This window comes from Schistocerca cancellata, chromosome 4, assembly GCF_023864275.1.
Source record: "Schistocerca cancellata isolate TAMUIC-IGC-003103 chromosome 4, iqSchCanc2.1, whole genome shotgun sequence".
Classification (NCBI taxonomy): domain Eukaryota; kingdom Metazoa; phylum Arthropoda; class Insecta; order Orthoptera; family Acrididae; genus Schistocerca; species Schistocerca cancellata.
Window position 1 is genome coordinate 226,318,061 of NC_064629.1, and position 19,531 is coordinate 226,337,591.

The window sequence follows — 19,531 nt, forward strand, 5'->3', positions numbered from 1 at the left end:
ACACTTCTGTTGCTTTTGAATTGTGATTCATTATTAATAACAAATTTCCACGAGTGAATATATATATTGTGAAGGTACAGTGAATACCTCTAATTCCTTAAATAAATGTCTGCTTCCTTAATGATAAGTTACAACAAAATATGATGACATATGAAAGCAGTGAATGGAAATAGGTACAGTAAGCTAATTTATTGATATGTTTATCACCAATATATGAAACAACCCAAACAGCACATGTAGCTGAACTCAAACATTTCAGTAGATCATCAATGTGTTTCTACCAATTTCATCTATCAGCAATGCACACATCCAAAAATTTGAAATATGCTGCCTTAGCTATAGATTTCTATTCAGACTCTGAATAATTAATGGTGCTATGCCATTTACTGTACAGAACAGTATATACTTCTTTAATTAAAATTTAATGAGAGTCCATTAACAGAGAGCCACTGACTAATTTTCTGAAAGACATTGTTTATGATTTCGTCAGGTAATTCTTATTTGTTGGGTGTAACTACTATACTCGTATCATCAGCGAAAAGAACTAGCTTTGCATCTTCATGAATATGGAGTGGCAAGACATTAGCCCTTTCATCTCTGAATTAATATCTCTGATATAAAAAAATTATTACTTTCAAATATACAATGAAAGATTTTTTTAGAAATAGACTTGAAGTTTTCAAAAATTTTCCCTCGCCCAATGTTGAACGAAAAAAATGTTGTCATCTGGCAACATTAGTACTCAACAAAACGATTTTCAGAAATTTGATAAAATCCTTTATTTTTGAAAATTGAATACAAAAACAAGAGTTCTTCAATTAAAAGGAAGAAAAACAGTAATACTAGGATAATATGCCTTTATGTGGATGACATGACCATTTCTAAGTTTATCTTCATGCAACATAACTAAACATGCTGTCAAAATAAGTATTGGAAAACTTAATTTATTATTATTATGGGAAGACACAAATTTTTTCACTTGCTAAACATAGGAACACTACATTTTGTGCACAACACTCTGCTGAACCCTTTAGTGTATAGCTTACAATGGCATTTCTGATGGTTCTGTCGAAGCCAATGACCAACGTCATCCTGTATCATCATATATGTTGTCTGAAATAGGCCAGGGAGCTACCAACCTTTTCTTTCGAGTTCGTATACCTTCTGTAGGTGGTCTTCTTCTTTTGTGCTGAACAAAATTTCCTGTCATAGTAAGACCAGAAGCAATATGTGTGTGGAAATCTAGTAGAGAAAAACTAATGTTATGCCTCACTGATTCAAGTGTTGCCTGTAAAGCAGCCATGAATTTTAAACTGCTACATTGAATCACAAATAAATTATTCACATATATCACCTTTTGGAATGGACTTTCATTCTATCAAGTTCTATCAGCATCTCTGCTAAATCCACCCTTCCAATGAGTTCACTGAATTCCTTCAGAATCAGTGGTCAGTTTACCTGAATTGACTGATTATCCTCTTTACTCCACCTCTTGCGTGCCTCCTGTGGATTTATACCTACATATGTGGGAACTAACTGCACAGCTTTATTATCATACCACCTTACTGCTATGATGTTGGATAATTAACCAATGGTAACATCCAGCTTTCATTTTCCTTTCTTTTTCAACTTCTTTTCTTCTGCTGGAAGGTAGAGTGACATTCTGTATGAATGAATAGTCCCAACACATAAAACACCTTTGTGTTTGATAATTTTTATGAGTTCTAAAGAGCTGAACCAACTGTCAAAAATATCTTGTAATTCTTGCCCTCTGGTAAATTTTCACACAGCATCAGATCAGTATCACCTAAAAATCCTACACCATGCTCTTCACATACACCTTTACCTACACAAATTTCGAATTCATATATTAGGCATGATTATCCAATGTAAATAAACACCTTATATTCGCAGATTAAAACTGTGTGCCCGACCGAGACTCGAACTCGGGACCTTTGCCTTTCGCGGGCAAGTGCTCTACCAACTGAGCTACCGAAGCACGACTCACGCCCGGTACTCACAGCTTTACTTCTGCCAGTACCTCGTCTCCTACCTTCCAAACTTTACAGAAGCTCTCCTGCGAACCTTGCAGAACTAGCACTCCTGAAAGAAAGGATATTGCGGAGACATGGCTTAGCCACAGCCTGGGGGATGTTTCCAGAATGAGATTTTCACTCTGCAGCGGAGTGTGCGCTGATATGAAACTTCCTGGCAGATTAAAACTGTGTGCCCGACCGAGACTCAAACTCGGGACCTTTGCCTTTCGCGGGCAAGTGCTCTACCAACTGAGCTACCGAAGCACGACTCACGCCCGGTACTCACAGCTTTACTTCTGCCAGTACCTCGTCTCCTACCTTCCAAACTTTACAGAAGCTCTCCTGCGAACCTTGCAGAACTAGCACTCCTGAAAGAAAGGATATTGCGGAGACATGGCTTAGCCACAGCCTGGGGGATGTTTCCAGAATGAGATTTTCACTCTGCAGCGGAGTGTGCGCTGATATGAAACTTCCTGGCAGATTAAAACTGTGTGCCCGACCGAGACTCAAACTCGGGACCTTTGCCTTTCGCGGGCAAGTGCTCTACCAACTGAGCTACCGAAGCACGACTCACGCCCGGTACTCACAGCTTTACTTCTGCCAGTACCTCGTCTCCTACCTTCCAAACTTTACAGAAGCTCTCCTGCGAACCTTGCAGAACTAGCACTCCTGAAAGAAAGGATATTGCGGAGACATGGCTTAGCCACAGCCTGGGGGATGTTTCCAGAATGAGATTTTCACTCTGCAGCGGAGTGTGCACTGATATGAAACTTCCTGGCAGATTAAAACTGTGTGCCCGACCGAGACTCGAACTCGGGACCTTTGCCTTTCGCGGGCAAGTGCTCTACCAACTGAGCTACCGAAGCACGACTCACGCCCGGTACTCACAGCTTTACTTCTGCCAGTACCTCGTCTCCTACCTTCCAAACTTTACAGAAGCTCTCCTGCGAACCTTGCAGAACTAGCACTCCTGAAAGAAAGGATATTGCGGAGACATGGCTTAGCCACAGCCTGGGGGATGTTTCCAGAATGAGATTTTCACTCTGCAGCGGAGTGTGCGCTGATATGAAACTTCCTGGCAGATTAAAACTGTGTGCCCGACCGAGACTCAAACTCGGGACCTTTGCCTTTCGCGGGCAAGTGCTCTACCAACTGAGCTACCGAAGCACGACTCACGCCCGGTACTCACAGCTTTACTTCTGCCAGTACCTCGTCTCCTACCTTCCAAACTTTACAGAAGCTCTCCTGCGAACCTTGCAGAACTAGCACTCCTGAAAGAAAGGATATTGCGGAGACATGGCTTAGCCACAGCCTGGGGGATGTTTCCAGAATGAGATTTTCACTCTGCAGCGGAGTTTCATATCAGCGCACACTCCGCTGCAGAGTGAAAATCTCATTCTGGAAACATCCCCCAGGCTGTGGCTAAGCCATGTCTCCGCAATATCCTTTCTTTCAGGAGTGCTAGTTCTGCAAGGTTCGCAGGAGAGCTTCTGTAAAGTTTGTAATGTAGGAGACGAGGTACTGGCAGAAGTAAAGCTGTGAGTACCGGGCGTGAGTCGTGCTTCGGTAGCTCAGTTGGTAGAGCACTTGCCCGCGAAAGGCAAAGGTCCCGAGTTCGAGTCTCGGTCGGGCACACTGTTTTAATCTGCCAGGAAGTTTCATATCAACGCACACTCCGCTGCAGAGTGAAAATCTCATTCTGGACCTTATATTCGCATTTATGAGTTTCATTCTTTAGATACTGAACTGAAGAATGCCTTCCCTTCAAAGGGATAATTTGTTCACCAGTACTCTATTTCTCTTCTTGAGGGAGCTACAACATAAAGTTCTGCAAAGAATCTGTCAAGGTCCACAGTTTGAATACCTTGGTTTCTAGTTGTTATAGTTGTTTAAATGGAAATATTTCCTTAGAATTGCAAATCCATTCCTGCTCATAACATCTGAAATTGGGGGAAACAACATTATTGAGATGAATACATTTTATATTGTGCCTTTGAAACTGCACCCATAAAAATAATAACCCAATACAGTGAAACCACTATGTTACATTTTTGTGTCATCCAGACTTAAAAAACACCAAAATGGAGGAAAATGTAGAGTCAAGGAAAATGTTAAAACCCCCAAAATAATAGCAAAAACACATGTAATTGGCATGTATGATTAAAAATCACAGTCCTCTCCAATACTTTCTATAAAATCTGCCCAAGTGAAGGAAATTAAATGTACTCTGCCATGTTTATACAATAATGTGTGATAACAAATTTCATCAGTTCTTACAAAAATGGCAGATGTGTAACAGCAAGTAAAAACTCATCAAAAAATTGAAATTGGTATCTGGGTACAAGATAACCAAACTATTTTCTGACATGCTACAACCACAAATTATACATTCAAAACATGCATTTTTGAAGGATCATCCTTTGTTCTCACACAAAAAAGATCAAAAATAGATGAACATGTTGAGTTAAACCAAAAACATCACAGCAGCTAAGTGGTTAAACCACAAGCATAAATGTCGACACCTGCTTAACGAGAAACTTTGTCACCATTGCTGTAATTATTTAAGGCTTTTCTTACAAGCTTTACTTCATATGCTCACCACTGACAAAGTATTATTTTACACTTTAAGAGAGAAACAGACACATGAAAAAATGAGTTTATTTCCCCAGCTGACATTACAAGATTATTAAAAGTTGGCTTAGTGAATTTCTGCACACTACGTAAAATTTAAATTTGAAAGAAATCTCAGATACTAAAGTTTCACATCATGCCCTCTAAGACTGCTGCCAATCTTTACACTCTACAGTGTGTGTTGTGTGTGGTGCTAAGTATATACATGAGTAGTGTATGGAGTTGCAACAGTATCATGTCAGATTTTAACATGAAGGTCTTTAAAATGAGCTATTGCAAAACCCTTGTTCTATTTCTGTGTGACATCTGTGTCATAACACATCATGTGTATGAAAAGTGTATTTTCAGCACTTCACGTAATGCTTTCACCACTATCTACACTCTTTTTGTTGAATATCCACTCCCCCTCTCCTCAGATCCAGTATGCAAGCTCATTTTACATGTGTTAGTGTGGTGTGGCTATTGGGTGACTTAGCAAGTCACCACCTGATTAGAGTTCACTAGCTGGTGATGGGCAACATTCCCTCAATTATGACTGAGCATGTTATTTGAGATTCAGTGTTTGAATTTAAGAGGTTGATGATTGATACTGTTGCTGAATACAGTAGGTCAGAAATACATGCAAAAAGATGAGACTGAGTTATAAGTGGCACAAGAAAGAGTGGTGGCTGGAACCATTCATCATATGTTGTCTTGGTCCATAATATTTCACATTGACTGTCTTGTTTTTCCATTACCAGTGCAACCTAGCAGTAGTTGTATCATAATTGTGTGATGAAGCTAAATATTGCAAGTTGTGTTGGCAACACTGATCACAGATTACATAGGCATTTCCTCTCTCATGTCTCCCCTCTCCACAACAGCCTAAAATATTCCTTAATTGCACCAACACCAGTGGTGTGAAACATCTGTCTTTTGTGCCACTTATAACTCGTTCAGTCATATCAAATCTCAATAGGAAGAAAATGGGATAAAGTCAATAAGACATTGAGTAACAACTTAGAATTGAAATAAACCTCACTAGGAAGGAATGTAAAATCAGGGAACTTTCAGTATTTATCTTATGGGTTTTTCACAGGGGCTACAAATTTATCATGTAGAATCATCAAAAATGTAAAATCAGAGAAAATAAAATCAAAGATCCACTGTATATTGTTTTATTTCATTAGAGGAAACAACAATGACAAGCCCATCTTTGATGTGGGCATAAAGATTGGTTTCAAGGACAATGGATTCATATATTTCATTACCTATGGACATCTGAAAATATTTCCATTGGAGTCAGGTTTTCATCAGGTGGTGGTGGAGGTATGTTGACTTTCCATGTTGTATCTGGTAGAATGAAATAACTTTTCTTCCATGTGGAGTTTTTCTTCATCTTTTTCACAGATTAAGTTGCTATCTGTAACATAATTAATGGATAAACAATTAGTTATGTGTACTTTTGAGCTAATACTAGGTAATTATTTTTCAAACTGAAAATTTATAATACTTACCTTACTGGTGGAAGGTTGAACACCATTAATTTCTATATTTGTTGCTTGTGGTTTAGAGTTGCCCTTATATTCAATAATACAATCCTCACCTTGAATGTGTATTTTGATGTGATTATTTTGTGGACATTCAAAGATGCTGTCAGGGTCTTTTTAATAATGTCAGACTCAATATTTTCTTAATCAGATGAAAAGCTAAACCCTGAAATATCGCCATCTGGAATCTGCAGCAGCCCTAGTATTTGCTCATCAGTGAGATTTTTCTGGCAAAATGCAATTCCCAGAAAAGTGTAAAACAGGAAGCAGTTGTTATGTCAATGTAAAACAGTCATATTTCAGTAAATATTACAAATGTGTTATTATTTTATATTAAGTGATACATTGTAGTTTTATTAATGTTATGCAAAGATTCCCTTATAAATATTTGTAATGAGAGCAGCACAAAAATACGACAAATAGGACACAATGGCTGACAAAAACATCAAAATGGCAACCGATACAAAAGATTACTTTCAGGACGCCTTTGTTTGCAAACTGCTGCCATCTGTTGTTGATTTGTCAACATATGTATGTGCAGCCATAAGGCAACAACAGGAAAAAGAGCTGGAGTGGAAGCTTCCTATGGCCAAAAATAGTAGTGTTGCAATATCGCTACAGTAGGGATGAAAGGGTTAATATATATTAAAAAGAATAAGGGACTAAAGACTGAACCCTAGGGACACTGCATTTTGAGGAATCTGCTCATTTTCCCACATTATGTGAATTATTTATTTCAACCTTCTGCAATCTTCCTGTTATATATACGAATCAAACAATTTGTGCACTGTAGCACCCATACCACAATATTTAAGCTTGCCTAGAAGAATTCTGTGATTTACACATTCAAAAGCCTTTGAGAGACTACAAAACTCCCAATGGGTGATGTACATTTATTCAAAATATTTAATATTTGATCAGTGAAAGCATATGTAACATTTTCTGTTCAAAAGCCTTTCTGAAAACCAAACTGACATTTTGGTAGTACTTTATTTTTACAAATATATGAAGCTACTTTTAAATACAACACTTTTTCTAGAATTTTGAAAAAGCTGTCAGATATGAGACTGAACAGTAATTGTTCACATCAGGCTAATCCCCATTTATATGCAATGGATTAACAATAGCGTGTTCTGGTTCATTAAGAAAAATGTTCTTTTTCAGTGAGTTGTTACATATGTGGCTGAGAATCCTAGTTATCTTTTGGGAACAAATTTTTAGAACTCTGTTGGAAGTGCCATTCATTCCAGCCAAGCTTTTGCTTTTGAGTGAGTTTGTTATTCTCCTAATTTCAGGAGAGATGGGTAGAATTTCGATATTATCAGATTTCATGCATATTCCCTCTTCCATCTATAGCTTTGACTTTCCTAGTGAACATGAGTATCTATATCCTATTTTCTCCACAACATTTAAAAACTGGTAGTTAAAAATATTTCCATCTTCTGACTTTTTGTTAATAAACTTTTCGTTCATTCTGATGTGCTCTTGGTTGCCCTATTTTGCTTTTAATAATATTCTAAATTGTTTTAATTTTACACACATCAAAAAATGTTTTCCTCACCCTGAAGATAGATGTTGGCTGTGGATACTGTATCACAGACACAGTCCCTTAGTCTGTTCAGAGATGTCACTAAAACCACCCAAAGATGTAAACAACCATGCATGAGCAGCACCTAGGATTGAGAGGGTCCAACAGCCAATCAGTTCCAGTCATTTCACCAGGAAGGAAGTACACGGCTCCTGTTGTCTGTAGTTCAACATGCCTAGACAGTCAACACTGCAGTTTGATCACCCCCACATTGTTACTTTGTGCCAGGAAGGGCTCTTAATGAGGGAAGTGTCCAGGTGTCTTGGAATGAACCAAAACGATGTTGTTTGGACATGCAGGAGATACAGTGAGACAGGAACTGTCGATGACATACCTTGCTCAGGCCACCCAAGTACTACTACTGCAGTGGATGACCACTACATATGGATTACGACTTGTGGGAACCCTGACAGCAATGCCACCATGTTGAATAATGCTTTTCGTGCAGCCAAGGATGTCATGTTATGACTCAAACTGTGCACAATAGGCTGCATGTTTCACAACTTCACTCCCAACGACCATGGCGAGGTCCACCTTTGCAACCACAACACCATGCAGCTTGGTACAGATGGGCCCAACAATATGTCAAATGAACCACTCAGCATTAGCATCACGTTATCTTCACTGATGAGTGTCACATATGCCTTCAACCAGACAATTGCCAGAGACATGTTTGGAGGCAACCCAGTCAGGCTAAACACCTTAGACACACTGGTCAGCGAGTGCAGCAAGATGGAGGTTTGCTGATGTTTTGGGGTGGCATTATGTGGGGCCAACATACACTATTGGTGGTCATGGAAGGTGCCATAATGGCTGTACTATATGTGAATGTCATCCTCTAACTGATAGTGTAACCATATCAGCAACATATTGGTAAGGCATTCATCTTCATGAACGACAATTCACACCCCCATCATGTACATCTTGTGAATGACTTCCTTCGGGATAACAACATCGCTTGACTAGAATGGCCAGCATGTTCTGCAGACAATAACCATATCAAAAAGGGCTGTTTATGGATGACATGACCCACCAAACAGTCTGAGGGATCTATGCCAAATAGCCATTGAGGAGTGGGACAATCTGGACCAACAGTGTCTTGATGAACTTGTGGATAGTATGCCACAATGAATCCAGGCATGCATCAAAGCAAGAGGACATGCTACTGGGTATTAGAGGTACTAGTGTGTACAGCAACCTGGATCACCACCTCTGAAGGTCTCACTGAATGGTGGTACAACATGCAATGCTTGGTTTTCATGAGCAATAAAAAGGTCGGAAATGATGTTTATGTTGAACTCTATTCCAATTTTTGCACAGGTTCTGGAACTCCCGGAACAGAGGTTCAAATGGTTCAAATGGCTCTGAGCACTATGGGACTTAACAGCAATGGTCATCAGTCCCCTAGAACTTAGAACTACTTAAACCTAACTAACCTAAGGACATCACACAACACCCAGTCATCATGAGGCAGAGAAACTGGAACAGAGGTGATGGAAAACTTTTTTTGATGTGTGTATTATCAGAGGTGCTAATCTCAAACATAATACATGTATTTCAGGAGTTTTTAATAACTCCTTAATATAGTACAGTAATTTTATTACGTTATTTTGACTTTTTCTGGGTCATTACTCTTTCTTGCTATTCAATTCATTTCCCTTTTCTGGTTACAAGTTTTTTTTTTCCATTTAGTAAGCCATGGCGCTTTATACAGCTCATTATAATCATATTCATGGTTTTATTAGGGAAAATTTTGTCAAATATACTAACAAATGGTAATAAGTTCTATTTTAAATTAGCTTCAGGTTCCTGGTACACATCATCCCAATCTGACTGTTGCAAGCTTTCCCTAAAATTTGCAGCTGTTAGATTGATAACTGAATGTACCACCTCGATGACTGTTGTGCTTTACTGTATGGAACTTTCTTATACACTGTAAGTAGCTGTGCATCATTATCAAAAAGACTATTCTTAACAGGACAAATGTTTATTTGCTTGAATTTTTCTCGATCTATAAAAATATTATCTATCAGTGTGTTGCTTTCCTGCACTATCCAAGTAGGAAAATTAGTAACTCCTGTCAAATTGAAAGAACCAAGTCATACTTCAAGGTCATTGTTCCTATCAGACTCTTTCAGAAAATCTACATTGAAATCCCCACAAATAATAATTCTATATGACAGACGGTACATGAAAGAATACATGTTTTTCAGAAACAGTTGAATATTTCCATTGGAGACTTATACACAGCTACAATCATAAAAGTATGAGCTTCAGTGCCCTCCTTAAGGATTTTGCTATCTACCCAGCCAATATACCCTCCCCTATCCTATTGAGGTGCAACAGCCACTGAAAGTGGCTGATCTAGCTCCATGTTGATCATCCTTACAGAGCTGTTGAACTGTAGCTGATTGGCTGATCATACCACATGAAAGCAGCTACCAATCCCACATCTTCATGGTTTGCTGAAGCTATTTTCATCACATCACTCTCAATGTTGTAGCCCTGATCCCTTCAGTACTGTTCCCTGTACTGTTTTCCACTATCACAACATGGTTCTGCTTTCCAAAGCCCTTCCAAAAGGATCCTACAGTCTCTACAATTTGGCTAAGACAGGCACTGGCCTTGAAAAAGTTTGTGCCCTGGTACCTGTTGCCTAATGTTTCCTGCAAAATCTCGTCAACACCCCTTCCATGGCTACTTCCAAGCATTAGAACTTTCCTAATACTTTCTACTTGTTTTAAATAATTGGTTTCCTAATGAAAGTCTGTTGGATATTAACTACACTTTTGTCTAATAGAGCCTTTTTCTTACCTAACTGACATAGCAAGGCAAATCTGTTTTTTGTGTGAGTGATGACTCTATCAGACACTATTCTCTTTCTGTGGCCCCTGTTCCCTGCTACCACTTCCCAATTATCTTTACCCTTCTCCACCCTTAACCTCATCAGTTCCTTCCTAGCACTATCCAGTTCAGCCTTAAGGGCTCTAATCTCTACTTCCTGTTCCATTATTTTCCTTGATTTTCAATTACAAATAGTAATTACAAAATATTTAAAAAAAAACACACCGTGGTACACTTGACAAAAAATAATTACAATTTTCATAGCAAAACTTAATAAATTGCCATTTTCTCATATCAACATTTATTTTATAAATGTTTTTAATAATTAATTTTAAAATATAAATTTTAAATGTAATTACGTTAACATTTCATTTCCTGAATTCTGAAGATCACCATTCTGAAATATCATACAGTGTCTGCAAATGGTGGTTTGAACACTTGCTCCCGTACATCTCTATAGGTTTAGTTATTGTCATGGATAATGTGAGCATCAATTCAGTGCAACTGAACAATGCTCCAGCTAAAAAATCCAAAAAGATGGACATTATTGCATGGTTGCCATTTAATGGAGTACCTCATAGTTCAACACATATCAGAGCAGAATTTCTGTTCCTTGTCAGTGTCCACAATCCTGCATACAGAATTCATGAGATAAACAAACCTGCAAAGCAGCATGAATGCCATATTGTTAGATTACTCCCATGTGTGCTCAGATGAAAGCATATATTGCAGAAAAGAACAATGCATTTAAAATTGCAGATATTGAGAGACTTCCATTGGAGGCAATGGATAGCATCTCAAGATCTGTATGGACAGCAAGACATACACAGAAACTGCAGAATGAATGACAGAGAAATTGGCATGGACATGATTATGGACCATTTCATTATAAATGTTGCTGGGCGTGAGTCATCTGTGTCAGTCAGTGAAGATGATGGCATGGATTCCTTACAGTGAATTATGTAAGTAAAATTATTGATACTTATGACTTTGTTTGTATGACTGTGGTTGCAGCTGCATTAAAAATTATTAATATCTCAATTATTCATCTTTGATCTCAAAATAATGTAGTTTTCTTCATAAAGTATATATGTTTTCCATTACATACGTGAGATGTAATGCTGCAGCACATTGCACATTCAAAGAAAATTAGCTTTCAATAACTCATTAAATGAGCTGTTATCCTGAAAGTCACACATTTCTAAAATGTGCAAACGCTTTAAATATTTTCAGTCACTGTGGATGCTTAATGCAAGCAATACAAAAATTCATTTGATGAACAAAACAGATCATCGTTATTCAAAACATGGAATGTTAAACATTGACAATATTTAAAGAAAATACATCATTATCACTGGCAAAATATAGTGTGTGTGTGTGTGTGTGTGTGTGTGTGTGTGTGTGTGTGTGTGTGTGTGTGTCTAAGTGTTCACATTATTAAGAAAGCAGTTCACTGTGGAACAATGTGTATGCTAGCATGCCAATAGCTGTCGGAGTGCATGAACTAACAGAATAAAATTGGCAGTATTGCAATGTATTTTCCCTCTCTCTCTCTCTCTCTCTGCATAGAATGCATACTGCTCCCACCTTCATAGCTGCACTCAACTCTAGGAATAACCTAGTTTAATTATGTGATTACTTAACATATATACACACATGTTACACATATACTTATTTTTACAGTCTTTGGTATGTGTGTCAAGAAGACTGTGAGCAAACATCTAAAAAGTTACATACATTGCTACAAAGCCTCTTAAATTCTGGCAAAAATGTATCCCTGTACGGCCATAAAGCACTGACTGCACACCAACCTGCACATCGGCACAAAACAGCATCAAGAAGGTGCTGACCAGTGCCACACCTCCAGGAAGACAGGTTCAGCACCCCTTTCAATACTAATTTAACCAGCTGCCCATTGCTGGTCAGCCAGTTTTGTTGCAGTCTTCGTGAGCATCAGTCCTGAGTAATAGGAAGACAATACTTAACTTGCAGTCTGCAAGTTGTAATAGTCTGTATAAGTTACTGCACATAGGAGGGACAGAAGCACAACAGGTTAACTATTGGTTCTCCTCTTCATAAAAATAAAGTGTCTTTCTAATTTGAAAGTGTTTTGTACAAATAATTTGTGGATTTCTGCCACTGTTCATTGCAAATTCTCTCCTTCTTTGTTTGTGTTGGTGCTGACTCCCACAGCAGCCAGCACAACACCTGATGGCATGGATTACAGAACCAATGCTGCCTTCACTCTATGCCACTCTGTCACAGTATGTCTCTTTTCTTTGAGAGGCACATTGTCACTAATTGCTTATAATTGGCTCACACATTGTCACTAATTGCTTATAATTGGTTATATGATTTTGTGTGCTGCTCCTTTCAATAATGGCCTCTAACCCACCTCTGGCTGCTGTTGGCTTTTATCTTGTGCCTATGCCTCCAGCTGCTGTTGGCTTTTATATGATGCAGCTTACTCAGTTTCAGAATCACCAAATGTCGCAGTTGATGACAGTCCAGCAGCTTATTAATGCCCAAGCCACTGCTGCATCAACTTCACCACAACACTTAGCCGTCCGCGGTGGCCGTGCGGTTCTGGCGCTGCAGTCCGGAACCACGGGACTGCTACGGTCGCAGGTTCGAATCCTGCCTCGGGCATGGGTGTGTGTGATGTCCTTAGGTTAGTTAGGTTTAAGTAGTTCTAAGTTCTATGGGACTTATGACCTAAGATGTTGAGTCCCATAGTGCTCAGAGCCATTTGAACCATTTCACCACAACAGCCAGGCCCATCCACAGCACTACCTCTGTGCATTCCACCATTCCCAGTATTCACTGAGCAAGAAGAAGAAGGGAATGAATGCTATTCTCAGTTCAATGCTTATTATGGTACACATCAAGTGCTAGGAACTGTGAAACTTTCTTATTTCTTGTCAACAGTCAGCACAGGAGTTTATCACCTTGCTCAGAAGTTATTCCTCACTAGTAGGCTGGAGCTGCTAGTTGTTAAAGATTTAGTTTCCACCCTCACTAAATGTTATAGATGTGCTGGCATAAGCTGTCATCAGCACATTGGTTGACAAAGGTGTATGGCAAAGATCGATAGAAGATGCTGGATCAAGCACGCCTATCACAAGAGAGGCCAGAGACACACTGACAAGCAACATGCCACCAACACCCTCTCAGCAGCATGTATTTAGGCTACCACCACTGGCCGGAGGGCCTCACTGACTAACTCATCAAGACTGTCATCTGACAGTATCTGCACAGAGTGAGTCTAGATCATCACAGGCTACGACAGTATATAGTGACTAGATTAATGCCTATAGTGGTACTTGCAGTGAAACTTAAGTTTGTAATAGCAAGATTACTGATATTGTCTGCAAGAGGGCTGTTGCTGATGTGTTTGTACCACAAACATGGACTCTACTCAAGTTACATAGCAGCTTCATATAAATAAAAGAACTGTATTAATCCATGTGTGCATTTGTGTTGTAGAAGGAGGATACCAGCCCCCCCATAACAACATCCTCTCCGTTGCTTCCTTGCAGTACAAGACGCTACAATAAGGATCAGATATAAGTTGCTGCAGCTCATTACAGGTTCTTTTGATTATGAAAAAAATCAGAACAAACTATCGTCAGTGGGTCACAGTGTCATTTTCAGTGTAGTTATGGAGAGCACTATAGTGATGCAATCATTCGTGATGCCATTATGTACAATGTACCAAACAGTAGGATTCATGAACAAATTCTCAAACATTCTGATCCTACATTGAAACAAGTGTTACAAATTATTGAACATCAGGAGTCATGTGATAGTGCAATGGAAAACTTTGCAGTAGCTCCCATTTGCAGTGTGACACAAAGTGACAAACAGGCCTGGCCTTGTGACTGGCTACCATATATGAATAGGCCACTGCACTGTGGCCAGAGTGAACAAGTGTCAATATGTGTATCTGCTGTAAAATCATGTCCCCACTGCTTTTCTGTGCATGAAAGGCAACAATGCCCTTCACAGAACATGACTTGCTTTGCTTGCAGAAAGCCAGGTCATGTGCAGTCTGTGTGCTAGCAACAGACAAAGAACTTTACCCATTCTAATAATTTCCGGGTATGCAGCCGGATCCCGTCGACATTCTGCCACGATATTTCGGCCCAGAGACGTCCGGCCATCATCAGGTGAGTACACCTGGGCTCTTCAGTAGTTGTGTACTCACCTGATGATGGCCGGACGTCTCTGGGCCGAAATATCGTGGCAGAATGTCGACGGGATCCGGCTGCATACCCGGAAATTATTAGAAGAAGAAATACGCCGGGAAAATTTCAGAAGTCACAACTTTACCCATGTTTGCTCTTGTAAGTGTGGAGCACCTTCTCACTCAGCGCATGTAGTTTTTTCCACACTAGTTCCTGATACTTTTAATAAACACATTCAGGATGTGCCTCCACCCTACCCAAGTGCTATGCAATGACAATCCAACAGACTGTTTGTGAACTGCTGGATGCTGCATGTGACTTCAGTTAGACACTGTTACTTCTGTTACATTGTGTAATTGTGCCACTTATGAACAGTTGAGCTCACCACACTTGACAAAATCTTGCACACAACTTACTGTGTATAATGGTCAGGGCATTTCAGTGCTTGGTACATGTAGTTTGCCTATGACATTTACAATTTTATGATCGCAAGACTGTGAAAATGTTTTTGAGTTAGATTCTTTTGATTTGTTTGGTCTTTGTGTACAGGACAATGTACTTTCTGTTGTTACTTTCAACCCAAAAGACAGTGTTGCTCAACTGATTGAGGAGTTTCCTGATTTAATTTCTGAAGAACTTGGCACACATTACAATGAAGGACAATGCACAACTGAAGTTTTTATTTTTTATTTTGTCCCATCCCTCATGCTCTTAGAGACTAAGTCACAAGTGAAATTATAAATGGGAAGACAATACATTATTGGTCCTATCCAGACTAGTCAATGGGCTTCTCCCTTAGTCATCTTACCAAACCCTCCTGGGTGATTTTATCTTTGTGTTGACTTAAAATCCACTGTGAATCCATAAAAAATAATAGTTACTTATCTGTGGCCTCGCCCTGAGGATAAATGGACAGGCTTGGTGCAGGCCTCTATTTTTCAAAAATCGACTTACGCAATGTGTATTTGGAAATTCCACTTGACGAGGAGTCTCAGAAAGTGAAACCTTTTGGCAGCACTTTCACATCTTCAATATTACAACACTACCTAGAACAACTTACTGCAAAAGTTCTATTCTCTTCAAATTACTTGGACAATATTGTGGTGTCAGGACATGAACCACAGGAACACATCACACATCAGTAATCTTTGTATGCTTTTTGAAGTGCTTTCAACTGCAGGTTTGAAGTGTTGCCTGGACAAATGTGGCTTTTTTTCAGTCTGAAATTCAGTATATAGCTAACGTTCTTAATAGCCAGTGGGTTCACCTCCTTCACTCACATATGCTGGCTATCCAGTATCTCCCTGCTCCATGGAATATGACAGGATTACAGTCAGTTCTTAGGAAGATGATGTATTATATCCAGTCTACACCCAACACAGCCCAGATAGTGGCTCCATTACTTCATTTGTGCCAGAAGAATGTGCCATTTGTTTGGTCCAAAGAATGTCAGGATGCTTCCAGAAATTTCAAAATGCCTTGTTAAGTGATAGATGTCTTGTACATTTTGATCCCACTAAGCCTGTGGTTTTGGCATCATATGAAATCCGAACTGTGCTCTTGCACAGATTTAGTTCATAGGACAGACCAACTGCTTTTATTTCCAAGTTGTTGACCAAGACTCAGATGGAGAAGGAAGTGCTTGTTATTATCTATGGCACAACAAAGTTTCACTATTATCTGTTTGGCCAGAAGTTTTACCTAGTGATTGATCATAATCCATTTCAGTCTTTTATTTCCATCCATCCAAACCCATTCTGCCATGCACAGCCCAGAAGCTGCAATGTTGGGCTTTGTTATTGTCACAGTATGAGTACAAAATATTGTACTGGCCCATGGTGAAACATGCAAATGCTGACACCCTTTCTTGCCTTTCTTTTGGTCTTGATTCCGAATTTGATGCAATTGCCACATCTTGTTGTCAGATAAATGTGCAGGACACTGAACTTATACAGACTTTTCCACTGAACTGTAGATAAATTGCACATGCCACAGAAGCACACCCTGACTTGAACCTAACATTGCACTACATCCATAATGCTTTGCCTTGTTCAGTGAAAAACATTCAGAATTCTTTTGTGTGGTGATATTTTGCTTGTCAGCATAGCCTCTCTGTCCAGCATGGTGTGATTTTATTGCAAAATGACTCAGGACAATTGCATGTGCTTATTCCTAAAGTGTTGCAAAAATATGTGTTGTGATTGTTCCATCAAGGACATTTGGGAACTGTATGCACAAAACAGTACTTGGCCAGGCATGTATGCTCACACTGAACAGATGATGTTGCAGTGTCATACTTGTGCAGAAACTCAATTAGCCCCATCACAAATGTTTTCAGCTTGGCCAAATCTCTATCAAACACTTTTGATTGTGTAAATCATGGAATACTTCTAGATAAGCTCAAGTACTGTGGTATGAATGGGACAGTGCTCAAATGTTTTAGATCATACCTAACTGGAAGAGTGCAGAAAGTTGAAATAAGCGGATCACATAATATGCAAAAAACTGGTGATTTCTCAAACTGGGGAACAGTCAAGAATGGGCTGCCACAAGGTTCAGTCTTGGGTCCTCTGCTGTTCTTAATGCATATTAATGACTTGCCATTCTATATTCACAAAGATGCAAAGCTGGTACTTTTTGCCGATGATACAAGTATAACTATCACAGCTGATGGACTTTTTCAGAAAATCATTAGGTGGTTCTCTGCAAATGAGCTCTCATTAAACTTTGATAAAACACAATACATACAGTTCCACACAGTAAATGGAATGACATCATTAATAAATATAGACTTCGATCAGAAATCAGTAGCTAACGCAGAATATTCAAAATTTCTAGGTGTATACACTGATGAGAGGTTGAACTGGAAAAAAACACACTGAAGATCTGCTGAAACGATTTGAGTTCAGTTACTTATGCTATTAGGATCATTGCAAATTTTGGTGATATACATCTCAGTAAATTAGCTTATCATGCCTATTTTCATTCTCTCCTTTCGTATGGCCTCATAGTCTGGGGTAACTCATCATTGAGTAAAAGAGTGTTCATTGCACAAAAGCGTGTTATCAGAATAATTGCTGGAGCTCATCCAAGATCATCCTGCAGACACTTATTTAAAGAGCTAGAGATTTTCACTGTAGCCTCAAATAATATATATTCACTTACAAAATTTGTTATTAACAATCCGAACTAATTCAAAAGTAATAGCAGTGTACATGGCTACAACACTAGGAGAAAGGATGATCTTCATTACTCAAGGTTAAATCTAACTTTGGCTCAGAAGGGGGTAAATTATGCTGCCACAAAAGTCTTTGGTCACTTACCTAATAGCATCAAAAGTCTGACAGATAACCATATAGCATTTAAAAGGATTTTAAAACTCCTATTCATTAGATGAATTTCTCAACATAGTAGGTGGGTTATTCCCCCCCCCCCCCCCCCCTCCCAAAAAAAAAGTGTCATGTAATATTTTGTGTAATATAATATCTTGTATACACTTGACACGTTCCACATCATTATGAAGTGTCATATTCATGATCTATGGAACAAGTACTAATCTAATATAATCTATCACTGTGGCAATGAGTACAAATTGATTTTGTTGGTCACCTTTGGAACACTCCCTTATTGTTGTGGACTCTTTTAGCAAATATCTGTTTGCAGTTCCCCTGAACTCGACTATGTAGCATAGTACTATTCAGGCTTCATCATCTATTTTTTGCTTGGAAGGTTTGCCTGAAGTGTTGGCTATAGACAATGGCCCATATTCTGTCTCAGAACTTTGAACAGTTTTGTACAGCAAGAGCTCCTTTTCATCGTCACTCTATTGGACAAACTGAACAGTTCGTGCATATATTCAAGCAACAGATGAACAACCTACATGCCTGCCACACATGGGAGTGAGTGCTGCTGCTCTTCCTCACAATGAACCATTCCAAGGCCCACGATAATCTGTCAGTGGGGGAGCTTCTATGCAGCCGACGCCACCATCCACTGCTCCAGTTGCTGCACCCACGACAGTACATTGTACCTCCCACACTCCATAAGTATCACTTTGCACCTAATAATTCTATTCTTTTTGGTCTCCCCAGACACTGAGAGAGAGGAACGATTCTTCAAAATTTGGGTGCTTGCAGGTATTTCATTCAAGATTCTGTTGGGTTGCTGCACTGCCACCAGATCCAGATTCATGCTTGTCATTGTGAGATTCTTCCACAGATTTTCTGTCTACAGACTCACATCCTACCGAGATCTAGCAGCTGGCACGGCTGCCCCAAACTGCCTCTTCAGCAATGCCTGGAGAACCTACGGAGCTGGACCCATTGCCTTTGCCACCGCAGCAGCTCAACTTCCTAGAGGTCATCCTGGCACCCTCTGTGGACCTGTTGCCATCACTGTTATCATTGCTGCCCTCTCTGTTTTTTGTCAGATAGGCTCAGGAATAAGTTGGCAGCCTTTCCATAGGTTTTCTGACTGACATTCCTCTCGGAGGGCAGGATCGATGTCGGGGCCTGGTTGGGGGTTTGGCACCAGTCCCAGTTGTGGCTCCCAGCTCCTCCCATCACCCAGCTTCCTGCCTTTCCCTCCATTTTCTTAAGATGGCTCCCTACATGACAATGGTGTGGCATTTTGGGGGGGGGGGGGGGGGGGGGGGAAGGAATGTGCAGTTCTAAAGCACTGACTGCGCACTGACCAGCACATCACCACAAAACAGCA

At 39.6% G+C, this 19,531-nt stretch overlaps 1 protein-coding gene across 1 annotated transcript in view; it reads right to left on the minus strand.

Moving 5' to 3' along the window:
• Window positions 1-5,948, minus strand: part of LOC126183757 (uncharacterized) — a 166,778-nt gene extending 160,830 nt beyond the window's left edge. Inside the window, exon 1 of the mRNA XM_049925984.1 lies at window positions 5,918-5,948. Coding sequence (XP_049781941.1) covers window positions 5,918-5,927 — 10 coding nt within the window. The 5' untranslated portion in view covers window positions 5,928-5,948. The remainder of the gene's footprint in view (window positions 1-5,917) is intronic.
• Window positions 5,949-19,531: the final 13,583 nt, after the last annotated feature.